Source organism: Oncorhynchus kisutch, linkage group LG15, assembly GCF_002021735.2.
Source record: "Oncorhynchus kisutch isolate 150728-3 linkage group LG15, Okis_V2, whole genome shotgun sequence".
Classification (NCBI taxonomy): Eukaryota; Metazoa; Chordata; class Actinopteri; order Salmoniformes; family Salmonidae; genus Oncorhynchus; species Oncorhynchus kisutch.
The window spans coordinates 86,054,092-86,074,091 of NC_034188.2; the positions used below are offsets into that span (position 1 = coordinate 86,054,092).

The window sequence follows — 20,000 nt, forward strand, 5'->3', positions numbered from 1 at the left end:
AAAATGTCAGTCTCTCAATGTGCAAAACTGATAGAGACATACCCCAAGCGACTTACAGCTGTAATCGCAGCAAAAGGTGGCGCTACAAAGTATTAACTTAAGGGGGCTGAATAATTTTGCACGCCCAATTTTTCAGTTTTTCATTTGTTAAAACAGTTTGAAATATCCAATAAATGTCGTTCCACTTCATGATTGTGTCCCACTTGTTGTTGATTCTTCACAAAAAATACAGTTTTATATCTTTATGTTTGAAGCCTGAAATGTGGCAAAAGGTCGCAAAGTTCAAGGGGGCCGAATACTTTCGCAAGGCACTGTATGAGTGTGTTAGATGTGTCCAGTATACGAGTGTTAAATGAGTGTCCCATAGATGAGTGTCCAGTATACGAGTGTGTTAGATGTGAGTGCAATGTATGACTGGCCAGTATATGAGTGTCCAGTGTATGAGAGTCCAGGATATGACTGGCCAGTATATGAGTGTCTAGTGTATGAGTGTCCAGTATATGAGTGTCCAGGATATGACTGTCCAGGATATGAGTGTCCAGTATATGAGTGTCCAGTATATGAGTGTCCAGTATATGAGTGTCCAGTATATGAGTGCTGTCTTACGTCCATCAGCAGAGGCAGGCGTGTGACTCTCTGCATCGGCAGGATCAGGAAGGAGATCATTGGGAGGTTCCTGCAGTCTGGGTGGCCCTCAATACGAGTCAACACCTCCTTAAACACTGGACTCTTACTACTTCTGCGACACACAGACAGAGAGACATAGAGAGAGACAGGCAGACACAGTGAGACAGACAGAGAGACAGAGGTCAGTCAGTCACAGTTCAAAGTTGACTTGTGTGTGCATGCATGCGTATACTGTATGTATGTATGTATGTATGTATGTATGTATGTATGTATGTATGTATGTATGTATGTATGTATGTATGTATGTATGTATGTATATATATATATGATGTGTGTGTGTACACTCACACTAGCCTCTGTAGGGTCCTCTGCTGATAAACCTCATTGGAGCAGTAGGTGATGTAGGGGTCAAAGTTGGACTGGGCGTGTCTGAACACGACGTCACTGATGTCATCTATAACAATGTTCTGCTGGTGTATATCCTCTAACTCTTTAAAGAACCTAAAGAGGGAGAGGGAGAGGGAGAGGGAGAGGGAGAGGGAGAGGGAGAGGGAGAGGGAGAGGGAGGGAGAGAGGGGGCGAGAGAGAGAGAGAAAGAGAGAGAGACAGACAGAGAGACAGAGAGAGAGAGAGAGAGACAGAGACAGAGACAGAGAGAGAGAGAGACAGAGACAGAGACAGAGACAGAGAGAGAGAGAGAGAGAGAGAGACAGAGACAGAGACAGAGACAGAGACAGAGACAGAGACAGAGAGAGAGAGAGAGAGAGACAGAGACAGAGACAGAGACAGAGAGAGAGAGAGAGAGAGAGAGAGAGAGAGAGAGAGAGAGAGAGAGACAGAGGGAGAGGGAGAGAGAGAGAGACAGAGAGAGAGATACAGAGAGAGAGACAGACACTCTTGAAAGTTGTAATAGTAGAAATCGGCAAAATGTATAGAATAGTCATCTCATACACTCTCACAAACACAAACACACGCACAAAGGCAGGAAGTGTCTCTGACACCTGTCCCAGCCTCACCATATCATCAAAGGAGAGAAACTCCCGGACTGCCTAAATTAGCTCGGTGGAATCATTAGCAGGTAACACACAGGGCTTCCTCTTCCTGTCAGCCTGGGGCAGATGGCCTCTAACAGCAGACCTGGTCTCCACGGTGATACACAGGAAACTGTCATACAGCCACAGGAAGTTGACCTCAACCAGTTAGCCCTTGTTTCAACTCATCTGCAGATCCACCTACAGTGACCTACCCCAGCCGCTGACACATTTCACACACACGATAGGCATCTGAAATCATTTCACTATTCAAATAATCCCATGACATTTTATCGGATATCCAGATCATCGAAATACATGCAAAAACAAATAACTTTAAACTTGGGTACAGCCTGCCCTGCAGCCGGACAGGGGAGGGGGCCTGCCCTGCAGCCGGACAGGGAGGGGGGCGGTCTGCCCTGCAGCCGGACAGGGAGGGGGGCGGTCTGCCCTGCAGCCGGACAGGGGAGGGGGGCGGTCTGCCCTGCAGCCGGACAGGGGAGGGGGGCGGTCTGCCCTGCAGCCGGACAGGGGAGGGGGCCTGCCCTGCAGCCGGACAGGGGAGGGGGGCGGTCTGCCCTGCAGCCGGACAGGGGAGGGGGGCGGTCTGCCCTGCAGCCGGACAGGGGAGGGGGCCTGCCCTGCAGCCGGACAGGGGAGGGGGGCGGTCTGCCCTGCAGCCGGACAGGGGAGGGGGGCGGTCTGCCCTGCAGCCGGACAGGGGAGGGGGGCGGTCTGCCCTGCAGCCGGACAGGGGAGGGGGGCGGTCTGCCCTGCAGCCGGACAGGGGAGGGGGGCGGTCTGCCCTGCAGCCGGACAGGGGAGGGGGGCTGGTCTGCAGCCGGAAAGGGGAGGGGGGCGGCCTGCCCTGCAGCCGGACAGGGGAGGGGGGCGGTCTGCGCTGCAGCCGGACAGGGGAGGGGGCCTGCCCTGCAGCCGGACAGGGGAGGGGGGCGGCCTGCCCTGCAGCCGGACAGGGGAGGGGGGCGGTCTGCCCTGCAGCCGGACAGGGGAGGGGGGCTGGTCTGCAGCCGGACAGGGGAGGGGGGCGGCCTGCCCTGCAGCCGGACAGGGGAGGGGGGCGGCCTGCCCTGCAGCCGGACAGGGGAGGGGGCCTGCCCTGCAGCCGGACAGGGGAGGGGGGCGGTCTGCCCTGCAGCCGGACAGGGGAGGGGGGCGGTCTGCCCTGCAGCCGGACAGGGGAGGGGGGCGGTCTGCCCTGCAGCCGGACAGGGGAGGGGGGCGGTCTGCCCTGCAGCCGGACAGGGGAGGGGGGCGGTCTGCCCTGCAGCCGGACAGGGGAGGGGGGCTGGTCTGCAGCCGGAAAGGGGAGGGGGGCGGCCTGCCCTGCAGCCGGACAGGGGAGGGGGGCGGTCTGCGCTGCAGCCGGACAGGGGAGGGGGCCTGCCCTGCAGCCGGACAGGGGAGGGGGGCGGCCTGCCCTGCAGCCGGACAGGGGAGGGGGGCGGTCTGCCCTGCAGCCGGACAGGGGAGGGGGGCTGGTCTGCAGCCGGACAGGGGAGGGGGGCGGCCTGCCCTGCAGCCGGACAGGGGAGGGGGGCGGCCTGCCCTGCAGCCGGACAGGGGAGGGGGGCGGTCTGCCCTGCAGCCGGACAGGGGAGGGGGGCTGGTCTGCAGCCGGACAGGGGAGGGGGGCGGCCTGCCCTGCAGCCGGACAGGGGAGGGGGGCGGTCTGCGCTGCAGCCGGACAGGGGAGGGGGCCTGCCCTGCAGCCGGACAGGGGAGGGGGGCGACCTGCCCTGCAGCCGGACAGGGGAGGGGGGCGGTCTGCCCTGCAGCCGGACAGGAGAGGGGGGCTGGTCTGCAGCCGAACAGGGGAGGGGGGCGGCCTGCCCTGCAGCCGGACAGGGGAGGGGGGCGGTCTGCGCTGCAGCCGGACAGGGGAGGGGGCCTGCCCTGCAGCCGGACAGGGGAGGGGGGCGGCCTGCCCTGCAGCCGGACAGGTGAGGGGGGCGGTCTGCCCTGCAGCCGGACAGGGGAGGGGGGCGGTCTGCCCTGCAGCCGGACAGGGGAGGGGGGCGGTCTGCCCTGCAGCCGGACAGGGGAGGGGGGCGGTCTACCCTGCAGCCGGACAGGGAAGGGGGCTGGTCTGCCCTGCAGCCGGACAGGGGAGGGGGGCGGTCTGCCCTGCAGCCGGACAGGGGAGGGGGGCGGTCTGCCCTGCAGCCGGACAGGGGAGGGGGGCGGTCTGCCCTGCAGCCGGACAGGGAAGGGGGCTGGTCTGCCCTGCAGCCGGACAGGGGAGGGGGGCGGTCTGCCCTGCAGCCGGACAGGGGAGGGGGGCGGTCTGCCCTGCAGCCGGACAGGGGAGGGGGGCGGTCTGCCCTGCAGCCGGACAGGGGAGGGGGGCGGTCTGCCCTGCAGCCGGACAGGGGAGGGGGGCGGTCTGCCCTGCAGCCGGACAGGGGAGGGGGCTGGTCCGTGTGCCACAGGGGTGGGGGCGGTCTGCCCTGCAGCCGGACAGGGGAGGGGGGCGGTCTGCCCTGCAGCCGGACAGGGGAGGGGGGCAGTCTGCCCTGCAGCCGGACAGGGGAGGGGGGCGGTCTGCCCTGCAGCCGGACAGGGGAGGGGGTCGGTCTGCCCTGCAGCCGGACAGGGGAGGGGGGCGGTCTGCCCTGCAGCCGGACAGGGGAGGGGGGCGGTCTGCCCTGCAGCCGGACAGGGGAGGGGGGCGGTCTGCCCTGCAGCCGGACAGGGGAGGGGGGCGGTCTGCCCTGCAGCCGGACAGGGGAGGGGGGCGGTCTGCCCTGCAGCCGGACAGGGGAGGGGGGCGGTCTGCCCTGCAGCCGGACAGGGGAGGGGGGCGGTCTGCCCTGCAGCCGGACAGGGGAGGGGGCTGGTCCGTGTGCCACAGGGGAGGGGGCCGGTCCGTGTGCCACAGGGGAGGGGGCTGGTCCGTGTGACACAGGGGAGGGGGCGGGTCCGTGTGCCACAGGGGAGGGGGCCGGTCCGTGTGACACAGGGGAGGGGGCTGGTCCGTGTGACACAGGGGAGGGGGCCGGTTCGTGTGACACAGGGGAGGGGGCCGGTTCGTGTGACACAGGAGAGGGGGCCGGTCCGTGTGACACAGGAGAGGGGGCCGGTCCGTGTGACACAGGGGAGGGGGCCGGTTTGTGTGACACAGGAGAGGGGGCCGGTCCGTGTGACACAGGAGAGGGGGCCGGTCCGTGTGACACAGGGGAGGGGGCCGGTCCGTGTTCCACAAGGGAGGGGGCCGGTCTGTGTTCCAGAGGGGAGGGGGCCGGTCCGTGTTCCAGAGGGGAGGGGGCCGGTCCATGTGACACAAGGGAGGGGGCCGGTCTGTGTGACACAGGGGAGGGGGCCGGTCTGTGTTTCACAAGGGAGGGGGCCGGTCTGTGTTCCACAAGGGAGGGGGGCTCCCCGTCCTCGTCTAGAACAAGGCTAGTTCAGGCTGTGTTGCTGCGCTCCCCGTCCTCGTCTACAACAAGGCTAGTTCAGGCTGTGTTGCTGCGCTCCCCGTCCTTGTCTACAACAAGGCTAGTTCAGGCTGTGTTGCTGCGCTCCCCGTCCTAGTCTACAACAAGGCTAGTTCAGGCTGTGTTGCTGCGCTCCAACGTCCTCGTCTACAACAAGGCTAGTTCAGGCTGTGTTGCTGCGCTCCAACGTCCTCGTCTACAACAAGGCTAGTTCAGGCTGTGTTGCTGCGCTCCCCGTCCTAGTCTACAACAAGGCTAGTTCAGGCTGTGATGCTGCTCTCCCCGTCCTCGTCTACAAAAAGGCTAGTTCAGGCTGTGTTGCTGCGCTCCCCGTCCTAGTCTACAACAAGGCTAGTTCAGGCTGTGATGCTGCTCTCCCCGTCCTCGTCTACAAAAAAGGCTAGTTCAGGCTGTGTTGCTGCGCTCCCCGTCCTAGTCTACAACAAGGCTAGTTCAGGCTGTGTTGCTGCGCTCCCCGTCCTCGTCTACAAAAAAGGCTAGTTCAGGCTGTGTTGCTGCGCTCCCCGTCCTAGTCTACAACAAGGCTAGCTCAGGCTGTGTTGCTGCGCTCCCCGTCCCTAAACCCTTCTAACTGTAGAAGTTTGTGAGTGCTTTTGGTGACAAGCCGAATTTCTTCAGCCTCCTGAGGTTGAAGAGGCGCTGCTGCGCCTTCTTCACGATGCTGTCTGCGTGAGTGGACCAATTCAGTTAGTCTGTGATGTGTATGCCGAGGAACTTAAAACTTGCTACCCTCTCCACTACTGTTCCATCGATGTGGATAGGGGGGGTGTTCCCTCTGCTGTTTCCTGAAGTCCACAATCATCTCCTTAGTTTTGTTGACGTTGAGTGTGAGGTTATTTTCCTGACACCACACTCCGAGGGCCCTCACCTCCTCCCTGTAGGCCGTCTCGTCGTTGTTGGTAATCAAGCCTACCACTGTTGTGTCGTCCGCAAACTTGATGATTGAGTTGGAGGCGTGCGTGGCCACGCAGTCGTGGGTGAACAGGGAGTACAGGAGAGGGCTCAGAACGCACCCTTGTGGGGCCCCAGTGTTGAGGATCAGCGGGGAGGAGATGTTGTTGCCTACCCTCACCACCTGGGGGCGGCCCGTCAGGAAGTCCAGTACCCAGTTGCACAGGGCGGGGTCGAGACTCAGGGTCTCGAGCTTGATGACGAGCTTGGAGGGTACTATGGTGTTGAATGCCGAGCTGTAGTCGATGAACAGCATTCTCACATAGGTATTCCTCTTGTCCAGATGGGTTAGGGCAGTGTGCAGTGTGGTTGAGATTGCATCGTCTGTGGACCTATTTGGGCGGTAAGCAAATTGGAGTGGGTCTAGGTTGTCAGGTAGGGTGGAGGTGATATGGTCCTTGACTAGTCTCTCAAAGCACTTCATGATGACGGATGTGAGTGCTACGGGGTGATATGGTCCTTGACTAGTCTCTCAAAGCACTTCATGATGACGGATGTGAGTGCTGCTAGTCGTTTAGCTCAGTTACCTTAGCTTTCTTGGGAACAGGAACAATGGTGGCCCTCTTGAAGCATGTGGGAACAGCAGACTGGTATAGGGATTGATTGAATATGTCCGTAAACACACCGGCCAGCTGGTCTGCGCATGCTCTGAGGGCGCGGCTGGGGATGCCGTCTGGGCCTGCAGCCTTGCGAGGGTTAACACGTTTAAATGTCTTACTCACCTCGGCTGCAGTGAAGGAGAGACCGCATGTTTTCGTTGCAGGCCGTGTCAGTGGCACTGTATTGTCCTCAAAGCGGGCAAAAAAGTTATTTAGTCTGCCTGGGAGCAAGACATCCTGGTCCGTGACTGGGCTGGATTTCTTCCTGTAGTCCGTGATTGACTGTAGACCTTGCCACATGCCTCTTGTGTCTGAGCCGTTGAATTGGGATTCTACTTTGTCTCTGTACTGGCGCTTAGCTTGTTTGATAGCCTTGCGGAGGGAATAGCTGCACTGTTTGTATTCGGTCATGTTACCAGACACCTTGCCCTGATTAAAAGCAGTGATTCGCGCTTTCAGTTTCACACGAATGCTGCCATCAATCCACGGTTTCTGGTTAGGGAATGTTTTAATCGTTGCTATGGGAACGACATCTTCAACGCACGTTCTAATGAACTCGCACACCGAATCAGCATATTCGTCAATGTTGTTATCTGACGCAATACGAAACATCTCCCAGTCCACGTGATGGAAGCAGTCTTGGAGTGTGGAGTCAGCTTGGTCGGACCAGCGTTGGACAGACCTCAGCGTGGGAGCCTCTTGTTTTAGTTTCTGTCTGTAGGCAGGGATCAACAAAATGGAGTCGTGGTCAGCTTTTCCGAAAGGGGGGCGGGGCAGGGCCTTATATGCGTCGCGGAAGTTAGAGTAACAATGATCCAAGGTCTTTCCACCCCTGGTTGCGCAATCGATATGCTGATAAAATTTAGGGAGTCTTGTTTTCAGATTAGCCTTGTTAAAATCCCCAGCTACAATGAATGCAGCCTCCGGATAAATCGTTTCCAGTTTGCAGAGAGTTAAATAAAGTTCGTTCAGAGCCATCGATGTGTCTGCTTGGGGGGTGATATATACGGCTGTGATTATAATCGAAGAGAATTCTCTTGGTAGATAATGCGGTCTACATTTGATTGTGAGGAATTCTAAATCAGGTGAACAGAAGGATTTGAGTTCCTGTATGTTTCTTTCATCACACCATGTCACGTTGGCCATAAGGCATACGCCCCCGCCCCTCTTCTTACCAGAAAGATGTTTTGTTTCTGTCGGCGCGATGCGTGGAGAAACCCGTTGGCTGCACCGCTTCGGATAGCGTCTCTCCGGTGAGCCATGTTTCCGTGAAGCAGAGAACGTTACAGTCTCTGATGTCCCTCTGGAATGCTACCCTTGCTCGGATTTCATCAACCTTGTTGTCAAGAGACTGGACATTGGCAAGAAGAATGCTAGGGAGTGGTGCACGATGCTCCCTAAACCCAGGCACTATAACCCTTCCCTAAACCCAGGCACTATAACCCTTCCCTATAAACCCAGACACTATAACCCTTCTATAAACCCAGGCACTATAACCCTTCCCTATAAACCCAGACACTATAACCCTTCTCTAAACCCAGGCACTATAACCCTTCCCTAAACCCAGGTACTATAACCCTTCCCTAAACCCAGACACTATAACCCTTCCCTAAACCCAGGCACTATAACCCTTCCCTATAAACCCAGACACTATAACCCTTCTCTAAACCCAGGCACTATAACCCTTCCCTATAAACCCAGACACTATAACCCTTCTCTAAACCCAGGCACTATAACCCTTCCCTAAACCCAGGCACTATAACCCTTCCCTAAACCCAGACACTATAACCCTTCCCTAAACCCAGGTACTATAACCCGTCCCTAAACCCAGACACTATAACCCTTCCCTAAACCCAGACACTATAACCCTTCCCTAAACCCAGGCACTATAACCCTTCCCTAAACCCAGGCACTATAACCCTTCCCTAAACCCAGGCACTATAACCCTTCCCTAAACCCAGGCACTATAACCCTTCCCTAAACCCAGGCACTATAACCCTTCCCTAAACCCAGGCACTATAACCCTTCCCTATAAACCCAGACACTATAACCCTTCTCTAAACCCAGGCACTATAACCCTTCCCTATAAACCCAGAAACTATAACCCTTCTCTAAACCCAGGCACTATAACCCTTCCCTAAACCCAGGCACTATAACCCTTCCCTATAAACCCAGACACTATAACCCTTCCCTATAAACCCAGACACTATAACCCTTCTCTAAACCCAGGCACTATAACCCTTCCCTATAAACCCAGAAACTATAACCCTTCTCTAAACCCAGGCACTATAACCCTTCCCTAAACCCAGGCACTATAACCCTTCCCTAAACCCAGGCACTATAACCCTTCCCTAAACCCAGGCACTATAACCCTTCCCTAAACCCAGGCACTATAACCCTTCTCTAAACCCAGGCACTATAACGCTTCCCTAAACCCAGGTACTATAACCCTTCCCTAAACCCAGGCACTATAACCCTTCTCTAAACCCAGGCACTATAACCCTTCCCTAAACCCAGGTACTATAACCCTTCCCTAAACCCAGGCACTATAACCCTTCCCTAAACCCAGGCACTATAACCCTTCCCTAAACCCATGCACTATAACCCTTCCCTAAACCCATGCACTATAACCCTTCCCTAAACCCAGACACTATAACCCTTCCCTAAACCCAGGCACTATAACCCTTCCCTAAACCCAGGCACTATAACCCTTCCCTAAACCCAGACACTGGAGAACCCAGGTACTATAACCCTTCCCTAAACCCAGGCACTATAACCCTTCCCTAAACCCAGGCACTATAACCCTTCCCTAAACCCAGGCACTATAACCCTTCCCTAAACCCAGGCACTATAACCCTTCCCTAAACCCAGGTACTATAACCCTTCCCTAAACCCAGGCACTATAACCCTTCCCTAAACCCAGGCACTATAACCCTTCCCTAAACCCAGGCACTATAACCCTTCCCTAAACCCAGGCACTATAACCCTTCCCTAAACCCAGGTACTATAACCCTTCCCTAAAGCTGTCCTCTGCCCCACACTCTTCTCAATTTACATCAACAACACAGCTCAGGCAGATCCCCGGATTTTGTGTTAAATGCTCTACAACAAAGCCTTCTTAGTGTCCAACAAGCTTTCTCTACCCTTGTTCTAAGCTTGTTCTGAATACCTCCAAAACAAATCATGTGATGTGGTTTGGTAAGAAGAATGCCCCTCCTCCCACAGGTGTGATTACTACCTCTGAGGGTTTAGAGCTTGAGGTAGTCAGCAGGCAAGTGTGCTCTCGTGCGACTAGATGTTCTTTACCATTCGGGCCATTAGATTTTCCACCAATGCTGCTTATAGGACACATCATTGCACTCTATACTCCTCTGTAAACTGGCCATCTCTGTATACACGTCACAAAACCCACTGGTTGATGCTTATTTATGCTTATTTGTTAGGCCTCACTCCCCCCTATCTGAGATATCTACTGCAGCCCTCATCCTCCACATACAACACCCGTTCTGCCAGTCACATTCTGTTCATGGTCCCTAAAGCACAGACATCTCTGAATCGCTCCTCTTTTCAGTTCGCTTGCAGGTAGCGACTGGAACGAGCTGCAACAAACACTCAAACTGGACAGTTTTATCTCAATCTCTTCATTCAAAGACTCAATCATGGACACTCTTACTGACAGTTGTGGCTGCTTTGTCTTTTGTGGCTCTTGCCTTTTGTGCTGTTGTCTGTGCTCAATGTTTGTACCATGTTTTTTCTGCTACCATGTTGTTGCCATGTTGTGCGATGCTACCATGTTGTTGCCATGTTAAGATGCTACCATGTTGTTGCCATGTTGTTGCCATGTTGAGTTGCTACCATGTTGTTGCCATGTTGTGTTGCTACCATGTTGTTGCCATGTTGAGATGCTACCATGTTGTTGCCATGTTGTTGCCATGTTGAGATGCTACCATGTTGTTGCCATGTTGTTGCCATGTTGAGATGCTACCATGTTGTTGCCATGTTGTTGCCATGTTGAGTTGCTACCATGTTGTTGCCATGTTGTTGCCATGTTGAGTTGCTACCATGTTGTTGTCATGTTGAGTTGCTACCATGTTGTTGCCATGTTGAGTTGCTACCATGTTGTTGCCATGTTGAGTTGCTACCATGTTGTTGTCATGTTGAGTTGCTACCATGTTGTTGTCATGTTGAGTTGCTACCATGTTGTTGTCATGTTGAGGTGCTACCATGCTGTTGTCATGTTGAGGTGCTACCATGCTGTTGTCATGTTGAGTTGCTACCATGTTGTTGTCATGTTGAGTTGCTACCATGTTGTTGTCATGTTGAGTTGCTACCATGTTGTTGCCATGTTGAGTTGCTACCATGTTGTTGTCATGTTGAGTTGCTACCATGTTGTTGTCATGTTGAGTTGCTACCATATTGTTGTCATGTTGAGTTGCTACCATGTTGTTGCCATGTTGAGTTGCTACCATGTTGTTGTCATGTTGAGTTGCTACCATGTTGTTGTCATGTTGAGTTGCTACCATGTTGTTGTCATGTTGAGTTGCTACCATGTTGTTGTCATGTTGAGTTGCTACCATGTTGTTGTCATGTTGTGTTGCTACCATGCTGTTGTCATGTTGTGTTGCTACCATGCTGTTGTCATGTTGAGTTGCTACCATGATGTTGTCATGTTGTTGCTACCATGCTGTTGTCATGTTGTGTTGCTACCATGCTGTTGTCATGTTGAGGTGCTACCATGTTGTTGTCATGTTGTGTTGCTACCATGCTGTTGTCATGTTGAGGTGCTACCATGCTGTTGTCATGTTGTGCTGCTACCATGCTGTTGTCATGTTGTGTTGCTACCATGCGGTTGTCATGTTGAGGTGCTACCATGTTGTTGTCATGTTGTGTTGCTACCATGTTGTGTTGCTACCATGGTGTTGTCATGTTGTGTTGCTACCATGCTGTTGTCATGTTGTGTTGCTACCATGTTGTTGTCATGTTGTGTTGCTACCATGCTGTTGTCATGTTGAGGTGCTACCATGTTGTTGTCATGTTGTGTTGCTACCATGCTGTTGTCATGGTGTGTTGCTACCATGCTGTTGTCATGTTGAGGTGCTACCATGCTGTTGTCATGTTGTGTTGCTACCATGCTGTTGTCATGTTGTGTTGCTACCATGCTGTTGTCATGTTGTGTTGCTACCATGCTGTTGTCATGTTGAGGTGCTACCATGTTGTTGTCATGTTGAGGTGCTACCATGCTGTTGTCATGTTGAGGTGCTACCATGCTGTTGTCATGCTGAGGTGCTACCATGCTGTTGTCATGTTGTGTTGCTACCATGTTGTTGTCATGTTGTGTTGCTACCATGCTGTTGTCATGTTGAGGTGCTACCATGCTGTTGTCATGTTGAGGTGCTACCATGTTGTTGTCATGTTGTGTTGCTACCATGCAGTTGTCATGTTGAGGTGCTACCATGCTGTTGTCATGTTGTGTTGCTACCATGCTGTTGTCATGTTGTGTTGCTACCATGCTGTTGTCATGTTGAGGTGCTACCATGCTGTTGTCATGTTGAGGTGCTACCATGCTGTTGTCATGTTGAGGTGCTACCATGCTGTTGTCATGTTGTGTTGCTACCATGTTGTTGTCATGTTGTGTTGCTACCATGTTGTGTTGCTACCATGTTGTGTTGCTACCATGTTGTTGTCATGTTGTGTAGCTACCATGCTGTTGTCATGTCGTCTTGCTACTATGTTGTGTTGCTACCATGTTGTGTTGCTACCATGCTGTTGTCATGTTGTGTTGCTACCATGCTGTTGTCATGTTGTGTTGCTACCATGTTGTTGTCATGTTGTGTTGCTACCATGCTGTTGTCATGTTGTGATGCTACCATGCTGTTGTCATGTTGTGTTGCTACCATGCTGTTGTCATGTTGTGTTGCTACCATGCTGTTGTCATGTTGTGTTGCTACCATGCTGTTGTCATGTTGTGTTGCTACCATGCTGTTGTCATGTTGTGTTGCTACCATGCTGTTGTCATGTTGTGTTGCTACCATGCTGTTGTCATGTTGTGTTGCTACCATGTTGTTGTCATGTTGTGTTGCTACCATGCTGTTGTCATGTTGTGTTGCTACCATGCTGTTGTCATGTTGAGGTGCTACCATGTTGTTGTCATGTTGTGTTGCTACCATGCTGTTGTCATGTTGTGTTGCTACCATGCTGTTGTCATGTTGTGTTGCTACCATGCTGTTGTCATGTTGAGGTGCTACCATGTTGTTGTCATGTTGTGTTGCTACCATGCTGTTGTCATGTTGTGTTGCTACCATGCTGTTGTCATGTTGTGTTGCTACCATGTTGTGGTGCTACCATGTTGTGGTGCTACCATGTTGTGTTGCTACCATGTTGTTGTCATGTTGTGTTGCTACCATGCTGTTGTCATGTTGTGTTGCTACCATGCTGTTGTCATGTTGTGTTGCTACCATGCTGTTGTCATGTTGTGTTGCTACCATGTTGTGTTGCTACCATGTTGTGTTGCTACCATGTTGTGATGCTACCATGTTGTGTTGCTACCATGTTGTTGTCATGTTGTGTTGCTACCATGCTGTTGTCATGTTGTGTTGCTACCATGCTGTTGTCATGTTGTGTTGCTACCATGTTGTGTTGCTACCATGTTGCGTTGCTACCATGTTGTGTTGCTACCATGCTGTGTTGCTACTAGGGCTGGGTGATATGATGATATATATTGTGTGAAGATATATGTTTTTCTATCGTTTCATATTATGCTCTATTGTTTATTTCATTGTGTTGCAAATCACACTCTTTATGGCAACATTTTTAGTCAATTGGACAACGCTTTGCAACACAAACCAACGTGGAAGAGAGTGAAGGTGACACCGAGCACGGCGACACGGAGCGCGGCGACACGGAGCGCGGCGACACGGAGCGCGGGCAACACGGAGCGCGGCGACACGGAGCGCGGCGACACGGAGCGCGGCGACACGGAGCGCGGGCGACACGGAGCGCGGCGACACGGAGCGCGGCGACACGGAGCGCGGCGACACGGAGCGCGGCGACACGGAGCTCGTACCTAAAAGAGGGGCTACTTCGGTCGCATGGACGTGGTTAAGGTTTGAAGTCTGACAAACATGCCGCAGGCCGGTCCTGACAACACGCTCAAACACCACTAACCTCCTTTACCACCTACGCAGGAGTCATGTGGAACAGGCTGGTCCCGACAACAGGCTCAAACACCACTAACCTCCTTTACCACCTACGCAGGAGTCATGTGGAACAGGCTGGTCCCGACAACAGGCTCAAACACCACTAACCTCCTTTACCACCTACGCAGGAGTCATGTGGAACAGGCTGGTCCCGACAACAGGCTCAAACACCACTAACATATTTTACCACCTACGCAGGAGTCATGTGGAACAGGCTGGTCCCGACAACAGGCTAAAACACCACTAACCTCCTTTACCACCTACGCAGGAGTAATGTGGAACAGGCTGGTCCCGACAACAGGCTCAAACACCACTAACCTCCTTTACCACCTACGCAGGAGTCATGTGGAACAGTATGGAGAGAGTCTACAGTACAGTCGAGTGCTCAAAACAAACCCCTGACTCAGACGTTGCAAGGGGCTTTTTCCTGCGACACCCCATATGGCAAAGAACCATGAAGATGGAAGAGATAACAGCTGCCGTTACCACTCACATCTGCAAAGACATGGCCCCAATTTACACGGTCCAGAAACAGGGGTTTCGTGAGTTGGTCCTAACACTCGACCCAAGGTACCAAATGCAAATTGACATGTGTATTAATGCCAAAATAACATGCAAAACAGGCAAGGCCTATATTTATTTGGTTTGCAACTATAGTTGCAGTGTTTGCCATTTACCTTTTTAGGTTCTATACATTAACATTTAATCATTTGTTTCATGCTTAATTTAACATTTACACAGGCTCGAAATAAAACAAATGATCAAATATGAGTAAACACCTTTTAATTTGTATAATTAAAACTGTGATAAGAAATAGGCCTTTACATAAACTATTTATTCATTGAATTTACAAACAAATGTGTATATCGTGATTTGTATCGCTATCGGGGATCCCAAGTGGTGCAGCGGTCTAAGACACTGCATCCCAGTGCAAGAGGTGTCACTGCAGGACCTGGTTCGAATCCAGGCTGCATCACATCCGGCCGTGATTGGGTGACGCACAATTGGCCCAGTGTTGGCCGGGGTAGGCCGTCATTGTAAATAAGAATATATATAGGGATATGAGATTTTGGCCATATCGCCCAGCCCTAGTTGCTACCTTGCTAGGTTGTTATCTTAGGTCTTTCTTTTATGTAGTGTCTCGTCGTAATGTGTGTTTTGTCCTATATCTTTATTTTATTTATTTTAATCCCAGGCCCCTGCAGGAGGCCTTTTGGAAGGTCGTCATCGTAAATAAGAATTTGTTCTTAACTGACTTGACTAGTTCAATAAATAATATAAAGCTGTCCCCTGCCCCTCCTAAAGATGTCCCCTGCCCCTCCTAAAGATGTCCCCTGCCCCTCCTAAAGCTGTCCCCTGCCCCTCCTAAAGATGTCCCCTGCCCCTCCTAAAGATGTCCCCTGCCCCTCCTAAAGCTGTCCCCTGCCCCTCCTAAAGCTGTCCCCTGCCCCTCCTAAAGCTGTCCCCTGCCCCTCCTAAAGCTGTCCCCTGCCCCTCCTAAAGCTGTCCCCTGCCCCTCCTAAAGCTGTCCCCTGCCCCTCCTAAAGCTGTCCCCTGCCCCTCCTAAAGCTGTCCCCTGCCCCTCCTAAAGCTGTCCCCTGCCCCTCCTAAAGCTGTCCCCTGCCCCTCCTAAAGCTGTCCCCTGCCCCTCCTAAAGATGTCCCCTGCCCCTCCTAAAGCTGTCCCCTGCCCCTCCTAAAGATGTCCCCTGCCCCTCCTAAAGATGTCCCCTGCCCCTCCTAAAGATGTCCCCTGCCCCTCCTAAAGCTGTCCCCTGCCCCTCCTAAAGCTGTCCCCTGCCCCTCCTAAAGATGTCCCCTGCCCCTCCTAAAGCTGTCCCCTGCCCCTCCTAAAGCTGTCCCCTGCCCCTCCTAAAGCTGTCCCATGCCCCTCCTAAGGATGTCCCCTGCCCCTCCTAAAGCTGTCCCCTGCCCCTCCTAAAGCTGTCCCCCTGCCCCTCCTAAAGCTGTCCCCTGCCCCTCCTAAAGCTGTCCCCTGCCCCTCCTAAAGCTGTCCCCTGCCCCTCCTAAAGCTGTCCCCTGCCCCTCCTAAAGCTGTCCCCTGCCCCTCCTAAAGCTGTCCCCTGCCCCTCCTAAAGCTGTCCCCTGCCCCTCCTAAAGCTGTCCCCTGCCCCTCCTAAAGCTGTCCCCTGCCCCTCCTAAAGCTGTCCCCTGCCCCTCCTAAAGCTGTCCCCTGCCCCTCCTAAAGCTGTCCCCTGCCCCTCCTAAAGCTGTCCCCTGCCCCTCCTAAGCTGTCCCCTGCCCCTCCTAAAGCTGTCCCCTGCCCCTCCTAAAGATGTCCCCTGCCCCTCCTAAAGCTGTCCCCTGCCCCTCCTAAAGATGTCCCCTGCCCCTCCTAAAGCTGTCCCCTGCCCCTCCTAAAGCTGTCCCCTGCCCCTCCTAAAGCTGTCCCCTGCCCCTCCTAAAGCTGTCCCCTGCCCCTCCTAAAGCTGTCCCCTGCCCCTCCTAAAGCTGTCCCCTGCCCCTCCTAAAGCTGTCCCCTGCCCCTCCTAAAGCTGTCCCCTGCCCCTCCTAAAGCTGTCCCCTGCCCCTCCTAAAGCTGTCCCCTGCCCCTCCTAAAGATGTCCCCTGCCCCTCCTAAAGCTGTCCCCTGCCCCTCCTAAAGCTGTCCCCTGCCCCTCCTAAAGATGTCCCCTGCCCCTCCTAAAGATGTCCCCTGCCCCTCCTAAAGATGTCCCCTGCCCCTCCTAAAGATGTCCCCTGCCCCTCCTAAAGATGTCCCCTGCCCCTCCTAAAGATGTCCCCTGCCCCTCCTAAAGATGTCCCCTGCCCCTCCTAAAGATGTCCCCTGCCCCTCCTAAAGATGTCCCCTGCCCCTCCTAAAGCTGTCCCCTGCCCCTCCTAAAGCTGTCCCCTGCCCCTCCTAAAGATGTCCCCTGCCCCTCCTAAAGCTGTCCCCTGCCCCTCCTAAAGCTGTCCCCTGCCCCTCCTAAAGCTGTCCCCTGCCCCTCCTAAAGCTGTCCCCTGCCCCTCCTAAAGCTGTCCCCTGCCCCTCCTAAAGATGTCCCCTGCCCCTCCTAAAGCTGTCCCCTGCCCCTCCTAAAGCTGTCCCCTGCCCCTCCTAAAGCTGTCCCCTGCCCCTCCTAAAGATGTCCCCTGCCCCTCCTAAAGATGTCCCCTGCCCCTCCTAAAGCTGTCCCCTGCCCCTCCTAAAGATGTCCCCTGCCCCTCCTAAAGCTGTCCCCTGCCCCTCCTAAAGCTGTCCCCTGCCCCTCCTAAAGATGTCCCCTGCCCCTCCTAAAGCTGTCCCCTGCCCCTCCTAAAGATGTCCCCTGCCCCTCCTAAAGCTGTCCCCTGCCCCTCCTAAAGATGTCCCCTGCCCCTCCTAAAGCTGTCCCCTGCCCCTCCTAAAGCTGTCCCCTGCCCCTCCTAAAGCTGTCCCCTGCCCCTCCTAAAGATGTCCCCTGCCCCTCCTAAAGATGTCCCCTGCCCCTCCTAAAGATGTCCCCTGCCCCTCCTAAAGATGTCCCCTGCCCCTCCTAAAGATGTCCCCTGCCCCTCCTAAAGCTGTCCCCTGCCCCTCCTAAAGCTGTCCCCTGCCCCTCCTAAAGCTGTCCCCTGCCCCTCCTAAAGCTGTCCCCTGCCCCTCCTAAAGATGTCCCCTGCCCCTCCTAAAGATGTCCCCTGACCTCTGGCCTGCCAGGACACACCAGTTACCAGGTTCAGATCACACATACTGTACTGGAGGACACAGCTGCAGGGGACGGTCTAACTGACCCAGATAAACACCAATCAGAGAGGAGACTGTGCTGCGGCGGACGGTCTGACTGACCCAGATAAACACCAGTCAGAGAGAACACTGTGGTGAAGAACAGGGGGAAGGGGCGATGAGGGAAGAGGAAGGAGAGGAGAGGGTGGAGGACAAGGTTTCCACTGGAGCCAGAGAGAGAGAGAGCCCAGAACAGAGAAGAGCTAATGGTTAGAGGTCAATTTGTTTTGTTTTGTTTGTTTGAGTGCATGGAGAAGAGACATTAATTATGTTGAACCAGAGAGAGAGAAGACTGGTGGATCGAGGCAGGTTTAAACATCCTGTTCAACCAGAGAGAGAAGACTGGTGGATCGAGGCAGGTTTAAACATCCTGTTCAACCAGAGAGAAGACTGGTGGATCGAGGCAGGTTTAAACATCCTGTTCAACCAGAGAGAGAAGACTGGTGGATCGAGGCAGGTTTAAACATTCTGTTCAACCAGAGAGAGAAGACTGGTGGTTCGAGGCAGGTTTAAACATCCTGTTCAACCAGAGAGAAGACTGGTGGATCGAGGCAGGTTTAAACATCCTATTCAACCAGAGAGAGAAGACTGGTGGATCGAGGCAGGTTTAAACATTCTGTTCAACCAGAGAGAGAAGACTGGTGGATCGAGGCAGGTTTAAACATTCTGTTCAACCAGAGAGAAGACTGGTGGATCGAGGCAGGTTTAAACATCCTGTTCAACCAGAGAGAGAAGACTGGTGGATCGAGGCAGGTTTAAACATCCTGTTCAACCAGAGAGAGAAGACTGGTGGATCGAGGCAGGTTTAAACATCCTGTTCAACCAGAGAGAGAAGACTGGTGGATCGAGGCAGGTTTAAACATCCTGTTCAACCAGAGAGAGAAGACTGGTGGATCGAGGCAGGTTTAAACATCCTGTTCAACCAGAGAGAGAAGACTGGTGGATCGAGGCAGGTTTAAACATCCTGTTCAACCAGAGAGAGAAGACTGGTGGATCGAGGCAGGTTTAAACATCCTGTTCAACCAGAGAGAGAAGACTGGTGGATCGAGGCAGGTTTAAACATCCTGTTCAACCAGAGAGAGAAGACTGGTGGATCGAGGCAGGTTTAAACATCCTGTTCAACCAGAGAGAGAAGACTGGTGGATCGAGGCAGGTTTAAACATCCTGTTCAACCAGAGAGAGAAGACTGGTGGATCGAGGCAGGTTTAAACATCCTGTTCAACCAGAGAGAAGACTGGTGGATTACTTGTGTTTCTCTCAGTCACCTTCCTCTAGACCAGGTGTGTCAAACTCATTCCATGAAGGGCCTAGTGTCTGCTAGGTTTTCCTTTCAATAAGACCTAGACCACCAGGTGAGGGGAGTTCCTTACCAATTAGTGACATTAATTAATCAATCAAGTCCAATGGAGGAGTGAAAACCTGCAGGCATTCGGCCCTCCATAGAATGAGTTTGACACCTGTGCTCTAGATCCTTCAAACGCAATGCTGGACCAGCAAGCCAGTTCCACTGGATTGTTTCATTTTTCCCCTCTAACCAGGGACTGATTTAGACCTGGGATACCAGGTTCCCCTCTAACCAGGAACTGATTTAGACCTGGGACACCAAGTTCCCCTCTAATCAGGGACTGATTTAGACCTGGGACACCAGGTTCCCCTCTAATCAGGGACTGATTTAGACCTGGGATACCAGGTGGGTGCAATTATCAGGTAGAACAGAGAAGCAGCAGGCTCTGGACCTCGTAGGGTAAGAGCTGAATACCCATGTTCCAGACACTCAACACACCTGACACGTGAGATCTGCACGTGATGATGATGAAGTCCATCTCCTCTCCCACATTACCCAACCTGCTCTTCTCTCTCCGTGTCTTTAGATAATCATCTGACACCCAGGGCTATGTAGTTTTAATAAAGGTTCTGTACTGATGTCCTCCAAATACTAATGTGGTGGGGTTACCTGTCGGGTGGGGTTACCTGTCGGGTGGGGTTACCTGTCGGGTGGGGTTACCTGTAGCGTGGGGTTACCTGTCGGGTGGGGTTACCTGTCGGGTGGGGTTACCTGTAGGGGTTACCTGTAGGGGTTACCTGTCGGGTGGGGTTACCTGTCGGGTGGGGTTACCTGTAGGGGTTACCTGTAGGGTGGGGTTACCTGTAGGGTGGGGTTACCTGTCGGGTGGGGTTACCTGTAGGGTGGGGTTACCTGTAGGGGTTACCTGTAGGGTGGGGTTACCTGTAGGGTGGGGTTACCTGTAGGGTGGGGTTACCTGTAGGGTGGGGTTACCTGTCGGGTGGGGGGGGGTTACCTGACTTATGGGGGAGGGGTGGGGTTACCTGTAGGGTGGGGTTACCTGTCGGGTGGGGGGGGGTTACCTGTCAGGTGGGGTTACCTGT

General features: G+C 53.9%; 1 protein-coding gene across 1 annotated transcript in view; it reads right to left on the bottom strand.

Moving 5' to 3' along the window:
* LOC109882119 (rho guanine nucleotide exchange factor 26) overlaps positions 1-20,000 on the bottom strand; it is a 65,164-nt gene that overhangs the window by 15,660 nt on the left and 29,504 nt on the right. The window contains exons 7-8 of the mRNA XM_031791451.1: positions 976-1,128; positions 358-736 (exon numbers count right to left, since the gene is read on the bottom strand). Of these exons, the coding sequence (XP_031647311.1) occupies positions 358-736; positions 976-1,128 (532 nt within the window). The remainder of the gene's footprint in view (positions 1-357; positions 737-975; positions 1,129-20,000) is intronic.